This window comes from Cydia strobilella, chromosome 21 (genome assembly GCF_947568885.1).
Source record: "Cydia strobilella chromosome 21, ilCydStro3.1, whole genome shotgun sequence".
In the NCBI taxonomy this organism is placed as follows: domain Eukaryota; kingdom Metazoa; phylum Arthropoda; class Insecta; order Lepidoptera; family Tortricidae; genus Cydia; species Cydia strobilella.
The window spans coordinates 9,905,358-9,932,838 of NC_086061.1; the positions used below are offsets into that span (position 1 = coordinate 9,905,358).

Consider the following 27,481-nt stretch of genomic DNA (forward strand, 5'->3'; position numbering starts at 1 on the left):
AACGCGATTATGCGCCGTTGGAATATGCGCGGCAGTCGAAACTAGAAAATGACGTGAAGCAAACCACTCATGTCATGTTGAGGGGGCGTGGTCAAAAATACTGAAGCCAAAATCTTATAACGTATAGAACCCTTAAATCCTATGACATTTGTGGCAAGGTCTGTAGAGGCCTTAACAAACGTGTACGGCTGTGATTGTCTGTCACTGTCATAAGCCTCATAAGGCATCATGCGTCATGCGTGAACCACCGAGCCCTCAACAAGAAATCGAATTAATAATTATAATTTGATGCTGTAAACAGCACAATACTAATCGAGTTTAAACTGTTGTGAGACATACTAACATTAAATCATTTTACGGTTTAGACTCACTTGTTTTAGTCTTTAGTCACTCGCGCGACATGTTTCGGAGTACGCAGAGTACGCAACACACGGTCGTCGTGAACGCTGCTCGCACTATTAGTGCTTGAGAAAGGAGACCTAGGCTCTCCGAAACATGTCGCGCGAGTGACTAAAACAAGTGAGTCTAAACCGTAAAATGATTTAAAGCACAATACTAATCATAAATACCTCTCCCTTAATTTAATGTTCTGAAAGCGTCTATTTGCGTGACGATATATAGGACAGACTAGGGGAGGCCTTTGCCAAAGGGCAGACTGACAATGAAAACGTCCCGGATGTCAGAAACACAAATTAGAATAAGTGAAACATATATATATATAAAGATGTTTTTTTATTGTAAAAAAAATAAGTCAGTAATAAAGGCTTTTTATTTATTTATATATAGGACAGTTGATAGTTGACGATGGAGTCAACGTTGCAAGACACGGAGGAAGTTTTCGTGAAGGCTGAACCCACTGAGGAGTATGTACAAGACGGGCCCTTGTGCGATGTGTCTATTAAAACTGAGCCGTCGTGTGTAAAGGACGAGCCATTTTTCGAGAGAGTGTCTTTTGAAATGGAGTTGAAAGATGTGTGTGTAAAACGGGAGCCCTCAAAGACAGATGAAGCGGCGGCGGAGGGACTGTATGCCGGGCATCTCGAGAATAATGAGCTGGTACTTGATCCTGTGCGCGGTCCCGAGCCAGCGGTGGAGAAGCACATCGTTGCTTCCCAAGGTCAGTCAGTTCTTGCAATTTGTATATAGAAATGTTTAATTAACCTTTTTGACGCCAACAACAGATATATCCGAACCGCAGGTCCAACGCCAAAGACGGATTAATCCGTCACAGTAGGCCAAGAAACAAGAAGGTATAATTTGCTTGGAACACAATTTTTGACTCTGTAACTTTGTTTGGACTAGTTAGGTGAACATATACTCATACTCATACTCATTTAATCATTGCTTTGTGTGTACAAAAAGATCTTAAGATTATTATTATGTTTCAACACAACCCTGTAAGGGCACTGCAATAAAATTACAAACTAATCAACTACTTAAATTATTAAATACTTATGTTTACATGTAATGGCCTGCCGTATACATATAAGGGTGGCAGAGAGGACAACACGAGTAAATATTAAGCATTATCGCAGGAGTCCAGATATTCATTTACAGAGTAGAATGCTTTGTCTATGAGGAATGCCTTTAAATTCTTTAGAAACTTATTATTATTTAGCTCATTTTTAACATGGTTAGGTAGCTTATTAAAAATTCTAATTGACATCGGGTAGGGACCATTTTTTTATTATTATTATTATTTAGCTTTATCCCACATTAGTGGTCCCCAAGGGTATAAGCCTCCTCCATCTGTCTCCACCTCTCTTTGTCGGTGGCAACATCCATCCATTTTTTCCCGCAGCCTGTACAATGTCATCTGCCCATCTTTTTCTTTGCCTTCCCGCTCTTCTCTTTCCAGCTGGGCCTGGCCATTTTGTTACAAGATTTGTCCACCTTTGATCCTGATATCTTGCTACATGACCTGCCCACCTCCACTTTTGTTTCAGACTAAACTGCAGGGCATCTGTTATCTTTGTTCTCTTGCAGATGTCTATATATCTTGTTTTTTGTATTCTTCTTAAATTTAAAATACTTCTTTCCATTGCATGCTGGCAAGATAGAATTTTGTTCTTTGCTCTTTCCGTGTAAACCCATGTTTGGCATGCATATGTCAAACTTGGAAGAATGCAGGAGTCCATTATGATCTTTTTCATGTTAAGATTGTAAAGGGACCATTTTTATAAATAACTAATTTTGAGGAGGTTTGTGTCAAATTATTTTTGAAGCGAAATTCGAATCGTCGGGGCATATCTCCAAGTTTCGAATATAAATCAGGGTGCGCTTTTACAAATTTACACAATTCGAAAATATATATGCAAGGTACCGTGAGAATTCCAAGATTTCTAAAGTGTGGCTTACTACTATCGGGTAGTGTAATATTTGCTAAGATAGGGATGCATTTTTTTTTGTAAAATTAGTAAATCTGCGTTTGTACTGTTTCCCCATAAAATTATTGCTGTTAGGGCTGTTTGTAAGTGTGGTCTTTTTTTAATTGTCCCAAGGCGTAAATAAATTGGCTAAGTTTGGTTTTAATTTTTTCTATGTGGTCTTTCCAATTCAAGTGAGAGTCGATCGTTATGCCGAGAAGTGGGAAGGAGGGCACGCATTCTATTTTGTTATGTTATTTTGGAATTCAAAATTTATGTCTAGCTCTTGTTTTTGGTGAGGCCTGAATTGCATAAGTTTTGTTTTTGAAAAATTAATTTCTAGATTGTGGTCATTTGTCCAGTTTACGATGCTTGTTACAACTTCCGATAGTTTGTCATTGAGATTTGTATTACAAGTGCATGATAGTAGCAAAGATAGATTGATAGTAGCAATGAGAAATCATCCGCAAACATTACGCATTTTTCATTCAGTGATTTTGGAAGGTCGTTTATGTAAATGGTGTAACGAGCACATCAGAGGAAGTTTCAAAATAGCGCCCATCACTGAGAAACTCTCCGAACAGAGGCTGAGGTGGTATGGACATATTATGAGGCGTGGCGATGACCATGTCGTGGAAAAGGCACTGGCCCTTCAGGAAACCAAAGAGGACCAGGGCGCCGGCCTGCTACTTGGTGGTCCACCGTGTCAAAGGATTTAGAACGAGCCCAATTAAATCCACAGACAACCCAGGACAGACGGTCCTGGCGCATGAGAACGAGGAGAGCCGACCCCAAATAATGGGATAAAGGCAAAGACGAAGAAGAAGTTTATGTAAATAATGAACAGCAGGCAGCCAATCACGCTTCCCTGCGGAATAGAGTCAGACACGGGCTGGACATCTGACCTGATGGTGCTAATTTCCCTTGATTGGTTATTTGTGTGTTCGATATCGACGTATTGCTTTCGGTTGCTTAAATATGATTTGAACCACTTATGAGTAATTCCTCGCACTCCAATTCCGTATAATTTATCGAGTAATATACTGAATTTTACTTTTTCGTAGGCTTTCGTCATATCGAACAAACGTCATTTCGTCATATCAAAAGTCCCCGGCCGTAGTCCTTGAGCCGGGGGGAGGCGGGGTTTGAAGGTCCCATTTTTCACTTATATTTTGGTAATAGCTTAAAAGGTTAAGAATCCTCCCTGTCCTGTTTTGGACAAGAACATATTGTATTGGCTTGTGAGTGATGATTGTAACTCTCAGGTGGTTGACATAGCCCATTTTTGCACTGAATGTACGGTCATATTCACTGCAGGTCAACACACCATTGGCAAACTTTTTTTTTTCCTATTTATGGCTTACTACTGCTTACTGCTAGCCTTTCTCCGCAGACGTCTTGTCTGGTTGCTCTTGGCATAGGCCTCTCCCATATTTCTCCACGAGTCCCTGTTAGACCTGTACCGCTGGCTATATTTTGACCCCTAGGTTATAAAAATATTAAAGTCAATTCTGTTTTCGCTTATGAATACTTTGTTAAGATGTAAATCTTACATTTTGTTTTGTGTCATATATATAATTTGCTTTTCTAGTAATTTGTTATTTTGTGGTAATTATTTTTTATTTGGAATTATCTTGGAGAAAAAAATATTCGAGAGAAAACATGTAACTGTGTTGCATTTAGGATAGTGTTTTTAGTGTGAAAACATAGTTTGTGTCAATTACGTCCACTGCAATCTGATACTATGTCATAATATTCTAAAAGACACAAAAAAAAATTAGAGTTAAAAAAAATTACTTAGGTCGAATTTAATCGTTTAAATAGGTCCATTAAATAATTTTGTGTCTTATTAAGGCATAGCTTCATAAGATATTTGATGATTTTGTTGTAACAGGCTGTCACCGTTACAAAAGAATATTAAAGATATTAGAGTTTACATCTTATTAATTTGAAATGCGGGATAAATAAGATGTATGAATTTGTGTCACTTTCATCCACTGCATAAACAAATATTACAAAAATATTATTTGCGTTCAAACGAAGCTAGCGGGCGGTCTGAATGGGCAACGGAGGCCGTGCAGGGTGGGGCCGCGGCGTGACCTTGCCGTACGCAACGCATGTTTACTTCGCCTGTGCGCCAAATTAACGCAACTTATTCAAAGAAGTTACGCAAACAACACAACAACAAGCAACAAGCAAGCAAAGAATGCGTCGAATTATCTTTTACCTATTTAAAACTCATAGATATTGTACAATGTCACCATTATGCAAAAGAACTGTAAGTACATGTTTGATTTGCGAGCGAGCTGGCAACATTGCGCAGGGAAATCTTAAAAATATCGCGTTTACGTGAACGCCACATACATTTGTGACAGTGATAGGGAAAAGGTACCACTAAAGTAAAATTTGGTTATTAATACCGTGACTTTCTTTCATTCTTTGATAAAAAAAATTGCTATTTATGCAACAAGTGCGGAAATCATCTTTACGCACGTGTATCATACAATGTTTTACTATGCATTGTGCGAGTAAATAAAAAAACATGTCATGGCAAATAAGTTTAATTATTAAAAGGAGTGTTTTAAATCGACACGAGTTGCGAATTACCTATTCGCACGTGTATCGTACGTTTTACAGTACATATGGCCCTTTAAACTTTCGACATATGCACGGTAAGTGCTCTTTTCCGCACTAGTGCGAGAAAGTAGCACCATATGTACTGTAAAAAAAAATTGAAAACAAAAAGCACTAGTGCGGAAAAGCAGTACTTTCCGCACGATATGGCTCCGTAGGAAACGCACTTTTCGAGCACATGCATTGTAAAAAAATATATAGGACGGTATCTCCTAAACCATGCGTCGTAGCGCAAAAATAATAAAATTTCCGTTCCCCTTTATGTAACCCAAAAGTAATACATGAAAAATACAATGAAAAAAAAAAGAAACAAAATCTTTATAGGGCTGTATTAGCTGTATCTCCTATATCGTGCATCGTAGCGCAAAAATAATCAAATTTTCGCTCCCCTTTAAGAAGCCCCTAATTAAGATTTAAAAACGCAAAAAAGAAAAAAAAAGAGGAAAAAATCTTTATAGGGCTGCATCTCCTAAACCGTGCATCGTAGCACAAAAATAATCAAATTTTCGTTCCCCTTAAGAAATCCTTAATTAAAACTTTAAAAAAAACAGGAAAAAAACTATAGAGCTATTATAGCTATATATATAGATATAATATCTCCTAAACCGTGCGTGGTGGCGCAAAAATAATAAAAATTTCGTTCCCCTTTATGAAGCCCCAAAGTAATATACTAAAAACACAATGAAAAAAAAGAAAAAAAATAACAAAAAAACTTTATAGGGCTGTATCTCCTACACCGTGCATCGTAGCGCAAAAATAATTAAAAAAAATCCCTTTAAGAAACCCCTAATTAAGATTGAAAAACGCAAAAAAGAAAAAGTGGAAAAAAAAAATCATTTTAGGGCTGTATCTCCTAAACCGTGCGTCGTAGCGCAAAAATAATAAAATTTTCGTTCCCCTTTACGGAACCCCAAAGTAATATACAAAAAAACCCAATGAAAAAAAAACAAAAAAAAATCTTTATAGGGCTGCATATCCTAAATCGTGCATCGTAGCGCAAAAATAATCAATTTTTCGTTCCCCTTTAAGGATCCCTTAATTAATACTTTAAAAAAAAACAAAAAAAAAACAGGAAAAAATCTTTATAGAGCTATATCTCCTAAACCGTGCGTGGTAGCGCAAAAAGAACAAAATTTTCGTTCCCCTTTACGGAACCCCAAAATAATATACAAAAAACACAATGAAAAAAAAAACAACAAAAAAAATCTTTATAAGGCTGCATCTCCTAAACCGTGCATCGTAGCACAAAAATAATCAAATTTTCGTTCCCCTTTAAGAAACCCTTAATTAAAACTTAAAAAAAAACCAGGAAAAAAAACTTTATAGAGCTATTATAGCTATATATTAGAGATCCACGCCGCAGCCAAAAAACCCGGCGGCGGCGCGCTGGGTTTTGAACCCGGCGCGGCGCGGCGTCACCGGCGTGAGGACATTTTTTAGGAGGAATAATTAAAAAAAAACATAACTATGCTAGGAATAAACATTTATTTCTTATCTCCATCAATCACTGACTAAAAATTGTTTACAGTACAGCTACAGTGGTTGTAATTATCGTGAATAAAAAATATTTTGTTCACCTTTGCCGGATTTAAGCGCGATCGCTTAGCAGTCAAAACCATCCCAGCTACAGAAAACACCCTTTCACTGGGTGTACTTGTAGCTGGAATGCTTAAAAGTGACCGCGCCAACCCTGCAAGCTAAGGAAACATTTTTTTTTGTTCCCAATACAATATCGCCTACCCTGTTCGTTCTGCATATCAATGATATGTTATTTACTAACAATATTCATTGCTATGCGGATGACAGCACTGGTGATAGCTGTTATACAGGTCGTGCAAACGCCCCCCCCTGAGCAGGTGTCGGAGTGCAGGATGCGACTTGTGTCTGAGATCGAGACGTCCCTTGAATAGGTCTCCGAATGGGGTAGACGTAACCTCGTCCAGTTCAACCCTAGTAAGACACAAGTCTGCGCGTTTTCCGCCAAAAAAAAACCCATTTGTCACGGCGCCAAAGTTTCAGGGCATTCCCCTTACCACCGCTAAAAGTATCGCGATACTTGGTGTCGACATTACGAACGAAGTCCAGTTTCGTAGTCATCTGGAACAAAAAGCCAAACTGGCCTCCAAAAAACAGAGCCAAACAGTACTTCACACCGGGTCACCGACTTTTGTTATATAAAGTGCAGGTTCGACCTCATATGGAGTACTGTTCTCATCTCATCACTGGTCTGGCGCTCCACAATACCAGCTCCTTCCCCTTGACTCCATCCAACGGCGGGCAGTTCGTATTGTCGGCGATCCCGAACTTACTGTACAATGGGGAATGTTCCGAAGAACTTTTTGATCTGGTGTCATCGTCTCGTTTCTATCACCGCACGCACCTCCCGCCAAAGGAGCAAAACTCATCCTCACTTCTTAGACACATGGCACACCAAGAATAAGCGGGCATCTCGCTCGTTTCTTCCCAGAACGTGCAAAATGTGGAATGAGTTGCCTCCTGAGGTATTTCCTTTGCGCTTCGACATGGGATTCTTCAAGAAGCGGGTATTTAGGGTTCTCAAGGGTCGGCAATGCTTAAGGGCTCCTGTGTTGTTGCTTATGTCCATGGGCGACGATGACTGCTTCCCATCAGCCGGCTCGTCTGCTCGTTTGCTGACTATCACATAAAAAAACTAGTCAAGCCAAGCACTGCAATGAAGTGAGTGAGCCAGCGTTCGTTCTTTCACTTCACTCACGCGGCGTGATGGATAGATGATGCGGTGGGGATGGGGGTCAGTGGAGCGGGCGGGAGTGATGCATGCAGCGACCAGTCGCTAGCGCACGGAATGGCGACAGCGCATTGTTTGTTTTGGTCGGTTTGTTCATCATATTTATTCGAATTTCGAGGTCGGCGCGAAATTTTGAACGAATATAATATCTCCTAAACCGTACGTGGTGGCGCAAAAATAATAAAATTTTCGTTCCCCTTTATGCAACCCATAATTTATATTTAAAAAAAAAACGCAAAATTTAAAAAAAAAAAATTATAGGGCTGTATCTCTTAAACCATGCGTCGTAGCGCAAAAATAATTTAAAAAAACCCCTTTAAGAAACCCGTAATTAATACTTAAAAAAAAAAACCAAAAATAACCAGGAAAAAAAACTTTATAGAGCTGTATCTCCTAAACCGTGTGTGGTACCGCAAAAACAATAAAATTTTCGTTCCCCTTTATGCAACCCATAATTTATATTTAAAAAAAACGCAAAATTTTAAAAAAAAATCTTTATAGGGCTGTATCTCCTAAACCATGCGTCGTAGCGCAAAAATAATAAAATTTTCTTTCCCCTTTATGCAACCCATAATTTATATTTAAAAAAAAACGCAAAATTAAAAAAAAAACATTATAGGGCTGTATGTCTTAAACCATGCGTCGTAGCGCAAAAATAATTTAAAAAACCCCTTTAAGAAACCCGTAATTAATACTTTAAAAAAAAAACAAAAAAAAACCAGGAAAAAAAACTTTATAGAGCTGTATCTCCTAAACCGTGCGTGGTACCGCAAAAATAATAAAATTTTCGTTCCCCTTTTTGAAACCCCAAAGTAATATACAAAAAACACAATGTAAAAAAGAAAAAAAAAACAATAAAAAAATCTTTATAGGGCTGTATCTCTTAAACCATGCGTCGTAGCGCAAAAATAATTTAAAAAACCCCTTTCAGAAACCCGTAATTAATACTTAAAAAAAAACAAAAAAAAACCAGGAAAAAAAACTTTATAGAGCTGTATCTCCTAAACCGTGCGTGGTACCGCAAAAACAATAAAATTTTCGTTCTCCTTTATGCAACCCATAATTTATACTTAAAAAAAAACGCAAAATTAAAAAAAAAAAATCTTTATAGGGCTGTATCTCCTAAACCATGCGTTGTAGCGCAAAAATAATAAAATTTTCGTTCCCCTTTATGAAGCCCCTAAATAATATATAAAAACACAAGAAAAAGAAAGAAAAAAATAATAACAAAAAAACTTTATAGGGCTGTATCTCCTAAACCGTGCATCGTAGCGCAAAAATAATCAATATCCGTTCCCCTTTAAGAAGCCCCTAATTAAGATTTAAAAACGCAAAAAAGAAAGAGAAAAAAATCATTTTAGGGCTGTATCTCCTAAACCGTGCGTCGTAGCGCAAAAATAATAAAATTTTCGTTCCCTTTTATGAAACCCCAAAGTAATAACAAAAAACGCAATGACAAAAAAAAGAAAAAAAAACAACAAAAAAACTTTAGGGATGTATCTCCTAAACCGTGCATGGTAGCGAAAAATAATCAAATTTTCGTTCCTCTTAAGAAGCCCTTAATTAAGATTTAGAAACGTAAAAAAGAAAAAGAAAAAAATCTATATAGGGCTGTATCTCCTAAACCGTGCGTCGTAGCGCAAAAATAATCAACTTTTCGGTCCCCTTTATGTAACCATTAATTTATACAAAAAAAACGCAAAAAAAAAGAGTTTTTTTTTTATAGGGCTTGATCTCCTAAACCATGCGTCGTAGCGCAAAAATAATTAAATTTTCGTTCCCCTTTATGAAACCCCAAAGTAATATACAAAAAACACAATGTAAAAAAGAAAAAAACAATAAAAAAAACTTTATAGGGCTGTATCTCCTAAACCGTGCGTCGTAGCGCAAAAATAATCAAATTTTCTTTCCTCTTTATTCAACCCTTAATTTATATTTAAAAAAAAAAAAAAAACGCTTTCACTAAACTGCTGTAACTCGGAAACTTAGAATCCACAAAGGGGACTTTACTAAATTATGACACATATTAAAGCCTGACCAGTAATATATGATCATTGTCAAGAGGGCGCTGTTCATTCTCATGTATAGGGTGACAGTTCAGTATAGTATGAAAAAATATTGTATTTAATGAACATCATCATCAATGTAATTAATGTTGCTTGCCACGCTTAAACATAACAAAAATCACAATAAATTGCGTCTTAAAATAAACTTAAAAAGTCTAGTACTAAAAATCGAAACAAAAGTAATTTTTAAGTCGCTGTTGTGACATTCTCAATCAAAAGGTAGGTACCACTTTGTCGTTTACCATAAAGACGAAATTTGATTATATCTTTATACAAATAACCTGTCAGAGAAAGTGGTACCTTTTGATTAGGAACGTCACAAATGTTGGTCAGTATGAGGAGTGCAGCCTACAGTTTATTTTTAATTATATTTATATACCTACTACGGTAAGATTGATAAGACAATGTAATTATGCCTACGAATGAAATAAATACACTGTATCGCAAAACTAAGTGGCGAGACAGCTCATAATGCCATCTCTTGGTTGGTCTTAACAAGGGTAAAGGAGATAGTATTAAGATCTCAGTCGCCAGCTGATATTGCGGCAAGTATAATAAGCACCCCACCCGCGTAGGTACCCTTCCCCGCGCACGCCCTTCTTGCTCAATTGAGTTTTATTTTGCCAGATAGTAAAAAAACCGTGGATCAAAATGACCCAAATTATGAATGATGTCTCAATGTGGTATTATAATATTGTAGACGTAAACTTAATAACATGAATTTTTTTTTGTGGCAGATACAGGGTGTTAATTAGAAAAAATTTTTTTTTTAATAAAAGCGGTGGATGAATTTGACACAGATTTGTTTGAATAACATATAACAATGTTCTGTAAAGTACAACACTTCACTTACCGACTCTAATATTTTTTTCAGCGTTTTAGGATCAATATTAGGTATTTATTAAATGCCATTATACCCGTGGATGAAAATGACACAAAATGCGTGTGTACGTCGGAAGCCACTTTGCCTTTACAGGGAAACAAAGAATTTCGTCTCGAATATTTTTTTTACAGAATGCTGATTGAAAAAAGAAATACCTAAATTTCTACCTAAGCAAATACCTAGGATGACACAAAATATTATTTTTAGGTTTAGTATATGGTCTGGAAACTATATATAAAAAATAAGCAACATTAATATTCTTATAACCTCAGAAGTTATTGGTACAGGTCTATGTCCCTGGCTTTACTACTTGCTAAGTTTAGCAAGGTGGATTCTGCCAATGTCGAGGTGTGTAGACTTTCGACTTGTGAGACGAGAATGTTCAGTTAAATTTTGAACTTGTGGAAGGATAGGCTGGGAACCTACAACAAACAGAAACACACAGATTTTTTTATTTTTTATTATTTTTTATTCATTACATTTCACAGCATAACAGTGATCCAAAGCACTGTGAAACCAATAGACATTTCATACACATAGTACACAAATCTAAATTAACATATATTGGCAAACTTGTAGTTCTCTAAGTCGGCGTCAAGTTTTGTAGGATCTACTAACTATCGGATCCTGTAAAACCGGATAGTGTTAACATGGCCGCCCGGTTTATAATCAGGATCTGGTTGCAGGATTCTTGATCCGAGCTTGTGTGAATGCAAGTATTAAAATATTGTTGCCACTGAATCGGATCCAGCATTTTGCCGAACGACCAGGCTGATTTGTAGTCGCATAATCGGATGACACATTTTGCAGGATCCGTTTTATTGCCGGATTCTGCCTCCGTACACTTGACAACTTTTATTTAAAAACTGAATGTTTTGTCTTGCTCTCCTCCTAATTGGGAACACAGCAACATGTTTACGCAACAATGTTTCATCATTCTAGTTTATAAACATGTTTACAGAGATAATGAAACATTGTGCAACACTGTTTATAAACAGTGCTTAAACAATTAGAGTTTTGAATTATTCACGGTTAGTTTCACTAGACTTATATTGACCGGGATATAGAAAATCGTCGAAATATCGGGAGCTCACAAATAATACAAAAGGTAATCACGGTCTATATCCCGGTCAATATAAGTCTAGTGCTTAAACAGTGTTTATTAACAAATCGTCGCTATACTTACTCAACCTCATATCTGCAACAATCATTAGATGGAAATGTCGCTTCTTTCATTCGGAGTACGGGTGTTCTTGTCATCAAATGAGTGTTGCAGATACGAGGTTGAGTAAGTATAGCGGCGAAATGTTGCCTAATAAATACCCGGCTTAACACTAGTTTATCTGTTGCAGGGCAATCTCTAAAGAAAAAATCAAGTGGAAAACCAAAAAAGTTGAAATGTGATGAGAAATCTAGTAAAAAAAAAACTTTAGGAGTCCAAAAAAGGCATCGCACTGTAGAGAAATTAAAATGTGAACGAATTTATGCTGGTATAGGCAAAAGTAATTTACTACATGATGTGAAACTTTATAAGTGTAACCAATGTAGTTTTGCCTGTACCCAACAAGATGATTTGCTAAAACATAAAATTGTACACACCGTCAACCCTCAAAAGAATTTGCAAGTGCTTGAAAAGGAAAGGAAATATGCTAAAGAAAGGGTATACAAATGCAGTTATTGCAGTGATGCTTTCATAGAAGAAGCAAGTTTGCAAAGACATGAACGGAAACACACTGGTGAAAAGCCCTTCAAATGCGACCAATGCAGCTATGCTGGTACACAGTTAAGCTTTTTACTACGCCACAAAGCTTCACATAGCAATGTAGTCAAACCTTATCAATGTAGCCAATGTGACTTTGCTTGTGGCAAAAAAGATGATCTATTAAATCATAAAGTAATACACACTGATGACCAACCTTTTAAGTGTGGGGAATGTAGTTTTGTTACCAACAGTAATAGGAATTTGCAACTGCACCAAGCGACTCACACTGGTGCGGAGACTTACAAATGTAGCACATGCGATTTTACTACTTTAAGGAAATATAACCTAATAATACATGAAGCGAGACATGCTGACAAACGTTACAAATGTGAAAAATGTAGTTTTGGTTGTGATCATCAGTTTGAACTAAAAAAACATGAAAGGATACACACTGATGAGAAGCTTAATGAGCATATCCAGGATACTAATGCTCGAGACAGTTTAAGCGACCATCCATCAACACAGGAAGGTAAGGAAAGAAACTATACTTATAGGAGTCTAGTAGATGTGCCATTTTCAACCAAAAGGGTACTTATTGTCGCTTGTCACTAAGGTGATATTTCCATATAGCTTCAATTAGAAATCAACCTTATCGACAAGCAACAATGTGGTACCTTTTGGTTGGAAACGTCACATATAAAGAATACTGACAATCCCCAAACCCCCATACAAAAAAAAAATAGAATCATGCAGGCATTACTTTGCGGAAATCCATATGAATTAAAACAATCATCTGTTTTTTCCTTTTTTCTGTAAAAATATATACATTGGAACGTTGCTTTTGTAAAATGTTTCCGTTATATTTATATTTCTCGCACCATTTTAGAGAAAAGCACTATATATGACTCGGCTGGAAAGGCTACTTGCTGGCTTCGGATTCAATTAAACGGGCTCCCAATTCGTCTGTTTAAAACGAATCCTCAGCCAGCAGGTAGCTACTTCCGAGCCTCGACAATAATGTACTAATCTAGTTATCTATAATTTTTAAGTCTTTCGCTGCCGCGCCGGTCACATTGTGGGCGATTTTAGTATGCAAAATAAAAGCGGCGTTCACTGTGTACACAATTTTTTCTGTTGCAGGGCAATCTCCAAAGAAGAAATCAAATGGAAAACCAAAAATCTTTAAATGTGCTAACTGTGAATATGAAACTGTAAATCTGGTCTGCTTAGTAAGTCACGCAAAGAAACATTGTGATGAGAAATCTACCAACAAAAGTACTTTAGGAGTCCAAAAAAGGCATCGCACTGTGGAGACATTCAAATGTGGACGAATTTATGCTGGTACAAGCAAAAGTAATTTACTACATGATGTAAAACTTTATAAATGTAACCAATGTAGTTTTGCCTGTACCCAACAAGATGATTTGCTAAAACATAAATTAGTACACACCGTCAAACCTGGCAACCCTCAAAAGAATTTGCAAGAGCTTGAAAAGAACGATACTAGGGAAAAGACATACAAATGCAGCTATTGCAGTGATGCTTTCTTAGAGGAAGTTAGTTGGCTTGTACACGAACGGAAACACACTGGTGAAAAACCCTTCAAATGCGACCAATGTAGCTATGCCGGTACACAAATAAACTTCTTAAAACTCCACAAAGCTTCACATATCAATGTAAAACCTTATAAGTGTAGCCAATGTAACTTCGCTTGTGCTAATAAAGATGATCTAATAAATCATAATAAAGTAATACATAACAAAGACCAACCTTTTAAGTGTGGGGAATGTAATTTTGTTACCAGCAATAATAAGAATATGCAACTGCATCAAGCCACCCACACTGGTGAGGACATTTACAAATGTACCACATGCGATTATACTACTTTAAGGAAAAATAACTTAACACAACATGAAGCGAGGCACGCTGTCAAACGTTTCAAATGCGGCCAATGTAGCTATGCCAGTACGAAAATAAACTTTTTAAAACTCCACGAAGCTTCACATATCAATGTAAAACCTTATAAGTGTAGCCAATGTAACTTCGCTTGTGCTAATAAAGATGATCTAATAAATCATAATAAAGTAATACATAACAGAGACCAACCTTTTAAGTGTGAGGAATGTAATTTTGTTACCAGCAATAATAAGAATTTTCAACTACATCAAGCGACACACACTGGTGAGGAAATTTATAATTGTAGCACATGCGATTATACAACTTTAAGAAAACATAACCTGAGACAACATGAAGTGAGACATGCTGCCGAACGTTTCAAATGTGAAAAATGTAGTTTTACTTGTATGCATCAGTTTCAACTTCAAAACCATGAAAGGATACATGATGAGAAGCTTAACGAGCATATCCAGGAGACTCATACCGGAGACAGTTTAAGCAACCATCTATCAACACAGGAAGGTAAGAGAAAAATATCACCAGTCGAGTAAATGTGACGTTTTCAACCAAAAGGTACCACATTGTCGCTTGTCGATAAGGTTGATATCTAATTGAAGCTATATGGAAATAGCGCCTTATTGACAAGCGACAATAAGTACCCTTTTGTTGAAAATGGCACAAATAAAGAATACTGACAACACCGATACAAAACAAAAATGAATCAGACTTTTCGGAAATCCGTATGAATTAAAACAAAAATACGGCTTTGCTAATAAATTTTTGCGTTCTAAGTGAACCACGTTTGTAAATCATAAATCGTTATTAATGTATGGACACAGATTACTTGTGGCTCTGAGCAGTAGACCACGCGATAAGCCTAATAAAACTAGAAAATTAAAAATACTTTTTCACCTCAGCAGCTCGAACAAGCCTACTTTCGTCACTCCCTGGAGTGAAACAAAGTAGCTTTTTAATTTAGCGAAGGCCACTGCCATTTCATACTTCTATTATATATATTTTTATTTTATCATTCTGTGTAATTCGAAATACATTTTAACCTTTAATATGTTCTCACTACTGAGACTACAAAACGAGAGCAAAGTTATTTTACATCTCGTGTTTTTGAGTCCCTCGCTACGCTCAAGATTCAACCTTAGAATCTTTCGCTTTCTCGGGACTCAAAATAAACACTCGCAAGAAAAACCAACTTTTCTCTCTCACAAATAACTATTTTCGTCGCTCATCGTAAGTCCTTTATGCCAGTTCCCGCCATTTTGATTTTTTTCCAAACACGAAACGACAACAATTATATCTAACTACCGAACCTGCTCACAAAATTATATCTAACTACCGAACCTGCTCACAAAACTATATCTAACTACCGAACCTGCTCACAAAATTTCATCAGAATCAGCTGAGAAATGCGACCCCCAGAGGAGAACATCCAGACATACGAAAGCATTTTTGAGCTGAAACGTAGACCCTCGCTAATGCTCCGTCAATAATAGGTTGTACGAAGTATTGAGTAATTCGATGATTCTTTTTGAATGTTTTATTAATGTACATTATTTATTACAGATTCGGCAGCCGGCGCCACCACTAGATCTAGTGCAACAAATAATTAATTCTTAATGTTGTTTGGGTTCCGTACCCAAGGGGTAAAAACGGGACCCTATTGACCCGTCTGTCTGTCACCAGGCTGTATCTCATGAACTGTGATAGCTAGACAGTTGAAATTTTCACAGATGATGTATGAAAAAAAATATCAAAAAAGTTTATTGTGCAAATTTGAGTATACAATAAATCACGGCCCTGTGTCCTGAGCTAGGAAACCCTGTGTCTGTGTTGTGTGTGTGTGTGTGTGTATGCCGCTATAACAACAAATACTAAAAAGTACGGAACCCTCAGTGGGCGAGTCCAACTCGCACTTGTCCGTTTTTTTTTTAATAAAAATAAACAGTCTTTTTCATACTGAATTTGTGTTTTTTTTGTTTACCCATTATAAAGATAAAACAAATAATAGTTAGAAAGAGGATATAATAGGATAGAGCGGTACTGTCATAGTAAATTTTGTAGCCACAGTAAATTCACTGCCATCTATCGACACACAATTAAAACTAAAAATAAAAATATCAAAAATGTATTTATATATGGATAAATGATTTTTTTTTTACTGCATTATTTTTATATGATTTTGGCTCATATTCTTTCACTGATTTGCATTAAAATTGTAAAATAAACGAAACCGTCAACGCCATCTATACGAGATCATATATCTAGTGGCGCCATCTGATCGAGAATCAAATTTTCTTGATTTTCGGGGCACGTTTTTTTGTGGTCCGTGCAAAACTTTATTTGGTTTGTGGGATTACTTCGGTCATGCAAATCAGTTAAATGCGTTTTTCCTTGGACTATCTATCTATTACGGAGTTATATCTATGTTTACAAGCAATCTCGGGCTAGCGAATGATTCCAAAATGTATCTGCAGCGTAGCGAGTGATTCGAAAAGTGTAATCTTGAGCGCAGCAAAGGCGGTCAATTTTGAGCGGTGCCAAGGTTTCCAGACGAGGGTTACACAAACTAATCGCTACTAGGTTTTTATCATTTTGTATTTCCATTTGTCCCCGCTGGGCACAGATGGGAATAGGCGCTTCATATAAATCATTCCCATTTGTCCCTGCTTCGTGTATGGCGGGGAATACATCTTTATCATTTAAAATCATTAAACCCACCAGTTTCAAAATTTGCATCAAATTACTTTGCCACTCCTGTGGATAAAATGTACCTTTCTCTTCGGTTTTTAAAAATAAAGAGAGCCAACTGGTGTGGTGAAAAATACATTTCTTATATGGCAAATTGTATATTAAAGGAAAAAATTGAAAAAAAATTCGCTCCTTGAACCCGCAACCCGTGCGTCAATTTCAATCAAGTAATTGTCAATTGGTTAAGAGCAACGCACGGACTGCGGAGGTTGCGGGTTCAAGTCCTGCCGGAAGTGTAACTTTTTCCATTTTTTCCTTTAATATAAAATTTGGAGTATCGCTCGCAGACGTATCTGCATGTTAAAAAAAATGATTTCTTATATGGGCTTACTTTTAATGACAAAAAACACAAAATATAAAATTGAAACTATAATATCAATAATTACATTACACGCACACATCATTGCCAGCCATAACAATAAAAATGAATAATACAATACAAACGCACATCTAGCATTCACAATAATTCCTATTTAAGGGTCTCCGGCAAGCTCGGATCTCCAAACAAACGTAGTTCCGCTCTCATTTTAAAACTAGCTAGATTGCTCTGAAACTTTGTACTTACAATAGGATAAGGTATATCTATACCTATAATTAGTTTATGTAGCTTCAGATAGTTAATGAAATACAGCCAATTTAAGTTTTTCATACAAAACTTGTTTTTGCTCTATTTTGTTTGTTTTACATACTAGTTATATTAAAATTAAACTAATTACAGACCTAGATATATCCCATGTCATTGTATGTGCAAAGTTTCATTACAATCCAACACGTAGTATTAAAATGAGAACAAAACTCCGTTTGTATGGGAAGGTGAAATTCGGCCGAGCTTGCCGGGGACCCTTCAAAATTTAGAAAAGTTACATTATTTATAAAATTATAACTATAATTATACCATAAGCACTATTAACCCTTCGTATACTTGGACACGGATTCGTGCGTGGGAATTTAAATCTATTGTTTTAAATAATGTCCAGGTCACTTTTTCAATGATCAAATTTGACAGGCAGCATACGAGGGGTTAACCCATTAACTGTTTGCAAGTGTTTTTAAGCGCTCCCGTCCAGTGACAATTAAATTTTGGAAATATTTTCTATTGAAACAGTTCAGTAATTCAGTTATATCAAATCAAAGATTCTATTATTGTATTAGATGTGCTAAGTTTAGGAAAAAACCGTGTTCCCGATTTAAGGGGCCCACTGACTATCAGTCCGCCGGACTGCCGCCTGTAAGTTAGAACAAAAATTTGACAGTTCCGAACAACTGACAGGCCGATATCGTCCGGCGGACTGATAGTCAGTGGGCCCCTTTAGGCAGCTTAAAAAGATTGCGCTCAACAGTGCACGGATGTGTGTATATAGAACCGGATAGTAATGTCACTTTTGCTATTAAAAATTGACCTTTATCACCAAGTAAGACGGTCGATCATAGACTAGAGAACTGTCCAAAAGAGAATCAACTAAGGGACTGTGTCTCACTTGCACTAGTCAGTATTTTACATAGTGTCTTATTGTAATGTTGGCATTATTGCCTAGTGACGTCACTGATCCCTTAAACCCCTTCCACACACTCGACGAGTCGCATGGGATGTAGGCAGAGACGCAGTGTTGCCACGTTCCTCGTCCTTACTGAATAATCGGGTTCTTGCTTTACCTATCTTGTATCTAAAATTTGTTATTGTGTGTGTGTGAAGTCACTTCTTAAAGCCGTTCTGGCCCATCTTGACGACTATGGCGAGGTTGTCCTCAAGAATCTTCAACTGGTTAAGCACGTTGGCGTCCATCAGAGAGGACGGGATGAAGGCCTGAAATTAAGTCAAATATTAGCCCTGAAAATTAAGTAATTTGACGACCGGTCTGACCTAGTGGGTAGTAAAGCCGATGGTCCGGTGGAAATATTAGCTGTATTGAATAAGGTCTTGGTAGCTCAGATGGAAGAGCATTTGGCTAGCGACCCGGTGGTCGTGGGTTCAAGTCACACCTAAGACAGTGAATTTTTCCACTTTTAATATGTTTCCAAGCTTGATCATCGTGCACGTTTTGATACAAAATTAAAACGGTATACTTCTAGATAGAAGTGTACACGACCTTTTGATTGAAAACGTCACATTGTACAAAAAGAAACATAAAACAAGAGAAAAAGAGAGATGTTAATGTTACCTGTGACTCGCGCAGCTGGTTGGGCTGCAGGGACAACATGGTGCCGTCGTTGAGCATGAAGTTGACATGCGCCTTGCTGTGCGTCGATATGCTGGAAATTATAGAAATCTATTAACCAAAGATATAACACAAACGTCAATTTGTTGACCGACGAAAAAGGGTTATCAAGAGGTGTAGTGTCAGTAAAATTCGTGCCTCGAATTTGATAGCTGAAGTATAGGGGCCGTGCGCGTTGGAGGGTCTGCCATGTTGTATGGTCTGTATCGGAAACAAAAACATGTATAGTCGAAGGCAAAAATATCGATCCAGACAAATGGCTCAAAAATATGTGAACACAACTTTATTGTTTAAGGTGTAAGAGCGTACACATATTTTTAAAACTGGGAATGTATATATATTTATGCCCTTGACTGTACATTGACACTTCACGCCAATGCAAGTGCTGCCATCTACCGTTCTCGTTAGTTTTCATGTACATAGTAAGTTCTGCCATCTAGTGGGCTACATCGGAAGCATAAACTTCACATTTACGCCTCGCGCCAAAAATCCGACGGCTCCTGTGCCGTCTAATTTGCTCTGTGGTCTATGACCGATCTTTGGCGATGAACCTACGGTGCGTATATATCGGTCATTCGGGTCCAAAAGGTTAATAAAAATAAGTAATCAAGCTGCAGTGTCGCTATAATCAAAGATAGATATAACTCCGTAATAGATAGATACAGTCTAAGGAAAAAACGTGCCTCGAAAATCAAGAAAATTTGATTCTCGTTCAGAGGGCGCTACTAGTTTTGGCCTACAGTCGTATAGATGGCGTTGACGGTTTCGTTTGTTATTTAACAATTTTAACGCATATCAGTGAAAGAACATGGGTCAAAATCATAAAAATAATTAATGCAAATAAAAAAAATCATTTATCTATATTTAAATACATTCTTGTCGTATTTTTATAAATCTTCATTTTTAGTTTTAAAGTGTGTCGACAGATGGCAGTGAATTTACTGGGGTTACAAAATTGACTATGACAGTACCGCTCTAGTATAAGTTACTCTATGCTATAATGACGGTACTCACGCTCCGGCGGGAGGCATGACCGGCGAGCCGGACATGGAGATCAGCATCTCGCCGTGCCGCGCGTGCCGCAGCAGCGTCAGCGGCGTCTGCGGCGCCACCTGCATACGCATACAACACGCACGGTTACCAATGGACAAACCACAGGTGCCTTCGAATATAATACCCAGGTAGCAAAATGACGTCAGCGACGTCATAATGACGGCATTATTACGTCATAATGACGTCGCTGACGTCATTATGACGTATAAATGCTACTGGGGTAATACTAGCGACCCGCCCCGGCTTCGCACGGGCGTTATTATACGTAGAAACCTTCCTCTTGAATGACTACCTATAAAAAATGTAACTATGTTTGTACGGGTCAAATCATACCAGTTAAATTTGACCCTCTTCCCGACTACCAGTGAAGCTTAAAATTTGCATACATATGTAAGTCGGGTGACAATGCAATATTATGGTATCATCGAGCTGTTCTGATGATGGAGACAGGAGGCCATAGGAACTGTGTGATAAAACAACGCAACCGAATACTTGTGTTTGGTGTTTTTAAAATTGTCTCGATGAGTATTAGTTGCCTGTGGAAAGAAAAGTACAGCCAGCGATAAAAGCTTGCACCAAAAATTGAATTTTTGCCGAAAATTTGTTTATTTTTTATTTTAAATTTTAAATTATTTTAATATTTTGACCCTGACTCCTCTATGGTGATATTTTAAGGAATATCCAATATGACGTGTAAATTTTCTGTCAACTTGAGTACGGTAATTATACACAAAGGGCGTAGAATCAAAATAAACTTAGGACTTTGTCTTATTCATTGAGAAACCGGTCAAATGCGATCCGTACTTATATAGTGTAGAAAAAAATAAAAGCCATAAGTTAGCTCATTTTTACTTAAAGGAAACATTATTTTATTAAAGGATCGTTGCCTGGGTTTGACCTCTGTCCGCGGCGCCGCCATCTTGTATATGTCACGTTACCTTGGGAGTGATGTCCGGGTAGTGTTTGGTGGCGGTCTTGTTGTAGGCGGGGGTCTTGTACAGCACAGAGCGCGATCGTCGCCTGGGTTTGACCTCTGTCCGCGGCGCCGCCATCTTGTATATGTCACGTTACCTTGGGAGTGATGTCCGGGTAGTGTTTGGTGGCGGTCTTGTTGTAGGCGGGGGTCTTGTACAGCACAGAGCGCGATCGTCGCCTGGGTTTGACCTCTGTCCGCGGCGCCGCCATCTTGTATATGTCACGTTACCTTGGGAGTGATATCCGGGTAGTGTTTGGTGGCGGTCTTGTTGTAGGCGGGGGTCTTGTACAGCACAGAGCGCGATCGTCGCCTGGGTTTGACCTCTGTCCGCGGCGCCGCCATCTTGTATATGTCACGTTACCTTGGGAGTGATGTCCGGGTAGTGTTTGGTGGCGGTCTTGTTGTAGGCGGGGGTCTTGTACAGCACAGAGCGCGATCGTCGCCTGGGTTTGACCTCTGTCCGCGGCGCCGCCATCTTGTATATGTCACGTTACCTTGGGAGTGATATCCGGGTAGTGTTTGGTGGCGGTCTTGTTGTAGGCGGGGGTCTTGTACAGCACAGAGCGCGATCGTCGCCTGGGTTTGACCTCTGTCCGCGGCGCCGCCATCTTGTATATGTCACGTTACCTTGGGAGTGATATCCGGGTAGTGTTTGGTGGCGGTCTTGTTGTAGGCGGGGGTCTTGTACAGCACAGAGCGCGATCGTCGCCTGGGTTTGACCTCTGTCCGCGGCGCCGCCATCTTGTATATGTCACGTTACCTTGGGAGTGATATCCGGGTAGTGTTTGGTGGCGGTCTTGTTGTAGGCGGGGGTCTTGTACAGCACAGAGCGCGATCGTCGCCTGGGTTTGACCTCTGTCCGCGGCGCCGCCATCTTGTATATGTCACGTTACCTTGGGAGTGATATCCGGGTAGTGTTTGGTGGCGGTCTTGTTGTAGGCGGGGGTCTTGTACAGCACAGAGCGCGATCGTCGCCTGGGTTTGACCTCTGTCCGCGGCGCCGCCATCTTGTATATGTCACGTTACCTTGGGAGTGATATCCGGGTAGTGTTTGGTGGCGGTCTTGTTGTAGGCGGGGGTCTTGTACAGCACAGAGCGCGATCGTCGCCTGGGTTTGACCTCTGTCCGCGGCGCCGCCATCTTGTATATGTCACGTTACCTTGGGAGTGATATCCGGGTAGTGTTTGGTGGCGGTCTTGTTGTAGGCGGGGGTCTTGTACAGCACAGAGCGCGATCGTCGCCTGGGTTTGATTTCTGTCCGCGGCGCCGCCATCTTGCGCGCGGAGGCGTCGGCGGAACGAGAGCGAGAAGCGCGGTTGGTTGACGGAGGCCCTGTGGATATTATTTTTATTTACATGTTACTAACTATTGATGGTCAGTAATCTAAAAAACAGGCCAAGTTCGAGTCGGACTCGCTCACCGAGTCCGCTCACTGACTGAAATGTAATGATGTGATATATTTTTAGAACTGGCTCACAATGCCCTTTCATATAACATATAATACCACATACGATATACTATAGGTTTCTGAACGAAAAATATTTTTTTTCTCCTTTTTATTTTATTTTTTGGTGCTTCGGGTCAAATTGATTTATAATATTTATATAGACTAAAGATCAATCGTGCCGATTTTCATAGCTTTAACACCACTTGCAGCATTTTACTGAATTTCGGGGTGAACCGCCAGGACTATAAAACCCGCTGTTAAGAAGATTCTAAAGGCACCACGTAAGAAAATAAGTTGCAGAGACTATTGGGAATATTACTGCAATGTTCTGCCACCAGAGTGCAGTACTAGCCCGTTTAGTAAACCATAGAGTAACTAATACATACTGTGCCTTTAACAGTTTTTAAATAGACAAGTTTTCAGAGATAATAAAATATGACATTGATGCATCAAGGCGGTTTGTTTACAGAGAGCCTACCGGGAAAATCGAATCCGAAATTTCGCTATCTGCCTCTTTACCGCTCGAATATGCAAGAGTGACAGAGACGTTAGATAACGAAATTTCTATTTTCTTGTTTCGCGATAGACCCTCAGATTGTGGTACTGGCGCCCTCTACGCAGAGTTTCGCGTAATTATTCCCTATTGAAAAATGGCAAATTACGAAATAAATCGTACTAACCTTTTCGACGCCGTGTCAAACATAAAAGCTGTCACTCAGACGTCACGTCACCGAAATGTCAAAACTGAAATTGAACATTATGCATATGCACGAAGGTCTATGTTGCTCTGTGGTTTGTGACGGATAAATCCGTCATTGGCGTCGAAAAGGTTAATAATTACATAAAGGCGAAGACAAAGGCCATACGTACCCATCTTCTTGCCGCGCTCGGCGGAGCCCTGCGAGGTCTCGGTGATGTACCCTGCCCCAAAAGCACCCGGTTAGTGGAAATGACATGACATGGTTGGGTTAGTTGCGAACAGAATGACAGATATAATGTATAAGAGTTTTGAATGATTCACGGTTAGTTTCATTAGACTTATATTGACCGGGATGTAAGTGACGTGAGTGTAGTATGCTTGGACAGACCAACGAGTGTGAACGCGACCGATGGTAACGTTGAAAGCGAACGCAGCCGACGCGCACGAATGAGGGTAGCGCGGTCTACACAACTTTGACACCCACCCGCTATCTTCAGTCACCCGTGAACAAGATACATGTAACTGCGTCGAAATATCGGGAGCTCATAAACAATACAAAAGGTAATCACGGTCCATATCCCGGTCAATATAAGTCTAGATATATGTATAGTCTGGCAAACTAAATGTGTTATTTTCAAGCAAAATGTACCACATTGTCGCTTGCCATACGGAAATTGACAGGTTATTTGTATAAAGATTTCGTCAAGGCAAATTTCGTCCTTGTGGTACCTTTTGCTTGCAAACGTCATAATTTTGTAAGTAACAGTAAGTTGAAAAAAAAATTCATCCCTTTTTTAGTTTACAATAATAGCCATAAGAAAAGAATATGATTTTTCCTGCCTAATAGCCATAAGAAAACAATATGATTTTTCCTGCCTAATAGCTGTAAGAAAAGAATATGATTTTTCCTGCCTAGTGCCTATGCACCACTGACAAGCAACTCTTGCCAAACTCAAAGATAGATATAACTCCGTAATAGATGGATACAGTCTAAGGAAAAAACGTGCCTCGAAAATCAAGAAAATTTGATTCTCGTTCAGAGGGCGCTACTAGTTTTGGCCTACAGTCGTATAGATGGCGTTGACGGTTTCGTTTGTTATTTAACAATTTTAACGCATATCAGTGAAAGAACATGGGTCAAAATCATCAAAATAATTAATGCAAATAAAAAAAATCATTTATCTGTATTTAAATACATTTTATCGTATTTTTACAAATCTTCAATTTTAGTTTTAAAGTGTGTCGACAGATGGCAGTGAATTTACTGGGGTCACAAAATTTACTATGACAGTACCGCTCTAGTATAAGTTACTCTATGCCAAACTATAGGGAGCGCGCATGAACTGTACACAACTATAGGGGGCAGCACTGGAGCTGTGAGATTTTTGGCGCGAGGCGTAAATGTGAAGTTTATGCTTCCGATGTAGCTCACAAGCGACTAAAAATTATAGTGAGTGAACTCGTAGTAATCTAAATATTTTGACATAGTTTTAAAATGAGAACGAAACTCTGTTTGTATGGGAAGGTGAAATTCGGCCGAACTTGCTGGGGACTCTTAACATTGTGTGCATTCTGATAAAGTTTAGCACGGTTTGTATATAATAGGCGTGGCATTCAAAGGGTTAACAGCTCAAGTTTCTGCCTTGGTCAAACCAGAACTTAAAACAAGATATAATAGAGAGATGATGAAATGGGAAAAAAAGGCTCATAATAATAATTAATAATAGTAGAGAGAACTAGGAGGATATAACCAAACAGAGTAGCCATTAACAGGCTTTCCCCTCTGTCGAAAATAGTCAGGCAATGGTCATACACAATGTATGGACTGACGTTTATCTGACATGGCTATTTTGACGTTACGCATACATTTGACGTTCCCCTCCCCCGCAAAAATCGGCAGACTTTTTTGTACAGAAAATTACAGATGTGGCGTCTCCGTTTGGTTATATCCTCCTAGAGAGAGAATGATCAAAATATAATTAAATAAAAAAATCCCAAGAATGTTAAGATTTTTAAGTATGTTATAATTAATACCATCATCGTGGGAGGTTGCTCTGCTCAAGTTTCTAGTTTTCCTGGTGGTGTTAGGCACTTCTTTCATGTGAATTTCACTTTTCTGAAAACAAATATTTGTAAGTATTTACTTTACAAGCCAAAGCAACTAGAGTGAGACCAAGAAAGCTCTTGGCTCTTTGGAGGTGCATTTGTGGCTCTTCAAGTCCTTCAAAAAATTAACCTATACCACTGAAAACATCATTTGTGACGTTTTCAACCAAAAGGTACCACATTGTCGCATGTAAATAAGGTTGATTTTCAATTGAAGCTATATGGAATTAGCGCCTTATTGACAACCGACAATAAGTACCCTTTTGATTGAGAATGGCACATTTGTCTCTTTGAGAATCCTAAAACTAGTAATTTCAACTAAGATTCTCCTTCTTAGTCTGCCGGTCCCCGGTCTTATACATAGACAAAGATTAAGTAATAGTATTATCATACAGAACGGCCACGGACCACCCCGCCCCGACTCGAATTACCTTGCCCCGCGCCAGCAGATTGACGGCCGTTTGCCGGCCGCTCAGTACTATTTTTAAGCAACTTACACTATGACGCATTACGCATGTACAGACGTGCCGTTTACACATAGAAAGGCAAGCAATTTTTTATGTATAGCGTGTCCGCCCTGTGACATAGATGAGGGGCTCACCAGTAGAGTTGCTAAGAATAAGAATAAGAATGATTTATTGCAGTACTGTGTACATTTGTAGGTGGTAATCATGATACAATTACAATTTGTTTCAACAGTTACCCATTTCGGGTATGCAATACTTAAGTAACTTATGAACTAAACTTAAAATAACATGCAAAGATATTTACAAATTAATTACATTCCAATTAATATTCAAAATATTCTTTCAAACTATAAAATGTTTTTTCTAGTAGCCAGTTTTTCAACCTTACCCTGAATCGGTTACCTTCAACCTATTTAATTCGTCTTGCTTGCATAAAAAACATGTCTGTGGCCCACTTGCACTATTCCACTAACCCGGGGTGAACTGGTTAAACCTGGAGTTACCATGGTTACCAGTACATTTAGATACTAGGTTAACGGTTTAACCCCTGGTTAGTGGGATGGTGCAAGTCGGCCTGAGAAGCTTACCTACATAAATATTTGTGTTGTGTTAATTTTATCTATAATGTTCTGCATTTGGAGTTACGGTTACAAACAGTTACTTGTCTAAAACAAGATGAAAACTTACCAGCTGTGCAATGGTTTTGTTCAAAACAGTGCTACTCATGCTTCCAATCAGCATTTTGAATGCGAGGTCCAGATTTCTGCACTCCATGTGTACCCGCGCGTCTATATTCGCTTTCTGTTCAGCCACTGAAATAATCAAACAACAGATACCATATAAAAATCTCTGAGGACACCATGTTTGTTTATTTACGTTGTATGGCTAAAGGTTACATAGTAGAAATGCATTTTCTACGCTTATTTTGCAAGAATCAATGTTAGAATAAAGAAAACTTAGTTGATTTGCTATTTATTTACCGATTTTGTCAAGTTTCTTCAACACATCGTCTTTATCTTCAGATTTCTCCTTTACGTGAGCGGGTCGCTTTGTTCTCGGCATTTTGAATACTTTATGCACTTATCACTATCTTATTACACTAATTTGTTAAAATATATCAGTTAATTCACGAAAGCTAGTAAATACAGTACGATAAAAAGTCTTTTTAGTGAATTACACAAGTGACAAAATTCCCAAAATTCGAATGAAAAAACATAACCGACAAAATGCCGGATGGCGTTTTTGAAGCTTGTTACTTCGTAAACGTTTTGAACTCCATTTGTTTAACATAATTTTAAAAATGTATATTTGTGTTTTTGTAACTTATCAGTCAATTAAAACTAGTAAATTCTAATAAAACAAATTAAACAAAATACTCATCATAAAATATATGCGACTATTTTTAGTATTTTTTTCCTACTTTAATATTATAGCTATCT

At 38.2% G+C, this 27,481-nt stretch overlaps 2 protein-coding genes and 1 non-coding gene across 5 annotated transcripts; 2 read left to right on the forward strand and 1 right to left on the reverse strand.

The window, feature by feature from the left end:
• The first annotated feature begins 215 nt into the window (after window positions 1-215).
• Window positions 216-16,261, forward strand: LOC134750953 (zinc finger protein 431-like). Of its 3 annotated transcripts, none has more exons than XM_063686237.1 (5): window positions 216-325; window positions 787-1,117; window positions 12,069-12,947; window positions 13,559-14,836; window positions 15,893-16,261. In XM_063686237.1, exons 2-5 carry the CDS (start codon window positions 805-807, stop codon window positions 15,937-15,939), a joined length of 2,517 nt encoding a protein of 838 aa, XP_063542307.1. In that variant the 5' UTR covers window positions 216-325; window positions 787-804; the 3' UTR covers window positions 15,940-16,261. The 3 variants fall into 3 exon arrangements, with proteins under 3 accessions (XP_063542307.1, XP_063542306.1, XP_063542308.1); XM_063686236.1 differs by having other exon boundaries at window positions 231-328; XM_063686238.1 differs by lacking the exon at window positions 216-325 and having other exon boundaries at window positions 488-1,117.
• Window positions 16,262-17,433: 1,172 nt separating this feature from the next.
• LOC134750853 (uncharacterized) lies at window positions 17,434-27,250 on the reverse strand. Its single transcript, XM_063686088.1, has 8 exons — window positions 27,023-27,250; window positions 26,730-26,854; window positions 25,504-25,585; window positions 23,640-23,690; window positions 22,482-22,654; window positions 20,308-20,405; window positions 19,237-19,327; window positions 17,434-18,881 (listed from the first exon to the last, which is right to left on the reverse strand). Exons 1-8 carry the CDS (start codon window positions 27,102-27,104, stop codon window positions 18,771-18,773), a joined length of 813 nt encoding a protein of 270 aa, XP_063542158.1. The 5' UTR covers window positions 27,105-27,250; the 3' UTR covers window positions 17,434-18,770.
• Window positions 18,993-19,065, forward strand: Trnaa-agc (transfer RNA alanine (anticodon AGC)). Its single transcript has one exon. It is a non-coding gene; the product is annotated as a tRNA-Ala (tRNA).
• Window positions 27,251-27,481: the final 231 nt, after the last annotated feature.

Bases quoted from the DNA above. Each gene is read 5' to 3' on its own strand.
- LOC134750953 (XM_063686237.1), top strand. From the start codon at position 805: ATGGAGTCAACGTTGCAAGACACGGAGGAAGTTTTCGTGAAGGCTGAA. The intron at 12,948-13,558 runs GTAAGGAAAGAA...TTTCTGTTGCAG, and splicing joins CCATCCATCAACACAGGAAG to GGCAATCTCCAAAGAAGAAA. The intron at 14,837-15,892 runs GTAAGAGAAAAA...TATTTATTACAG, and splicing joins CCATCTATCAACACAGGAAG to ATTCGGCAGCCGGCGCCACC.
- LOC134750853 (XM_063686088.1), bottom strand. From the start codon at position 27,104: ATGCCGAGAACAAAGCGACCCGCTCACGTAAAGGAGAAATCTGAAGAT. The intron at 19,328-20,307 runs GTGAGTACCGTC...TATAATTTCCAG, and splicing joins GTCATGCCTCCCGCCGGAGC to CATATCGACGCACAGCAAGG. The intron at 18,882-19,236 runs GTAACATTAACA...ACTTAATTTCAG, and splicing joins ACCAGCTGCGCGAGTCACAG to GCCTTCATCCCGTCCTCTCT.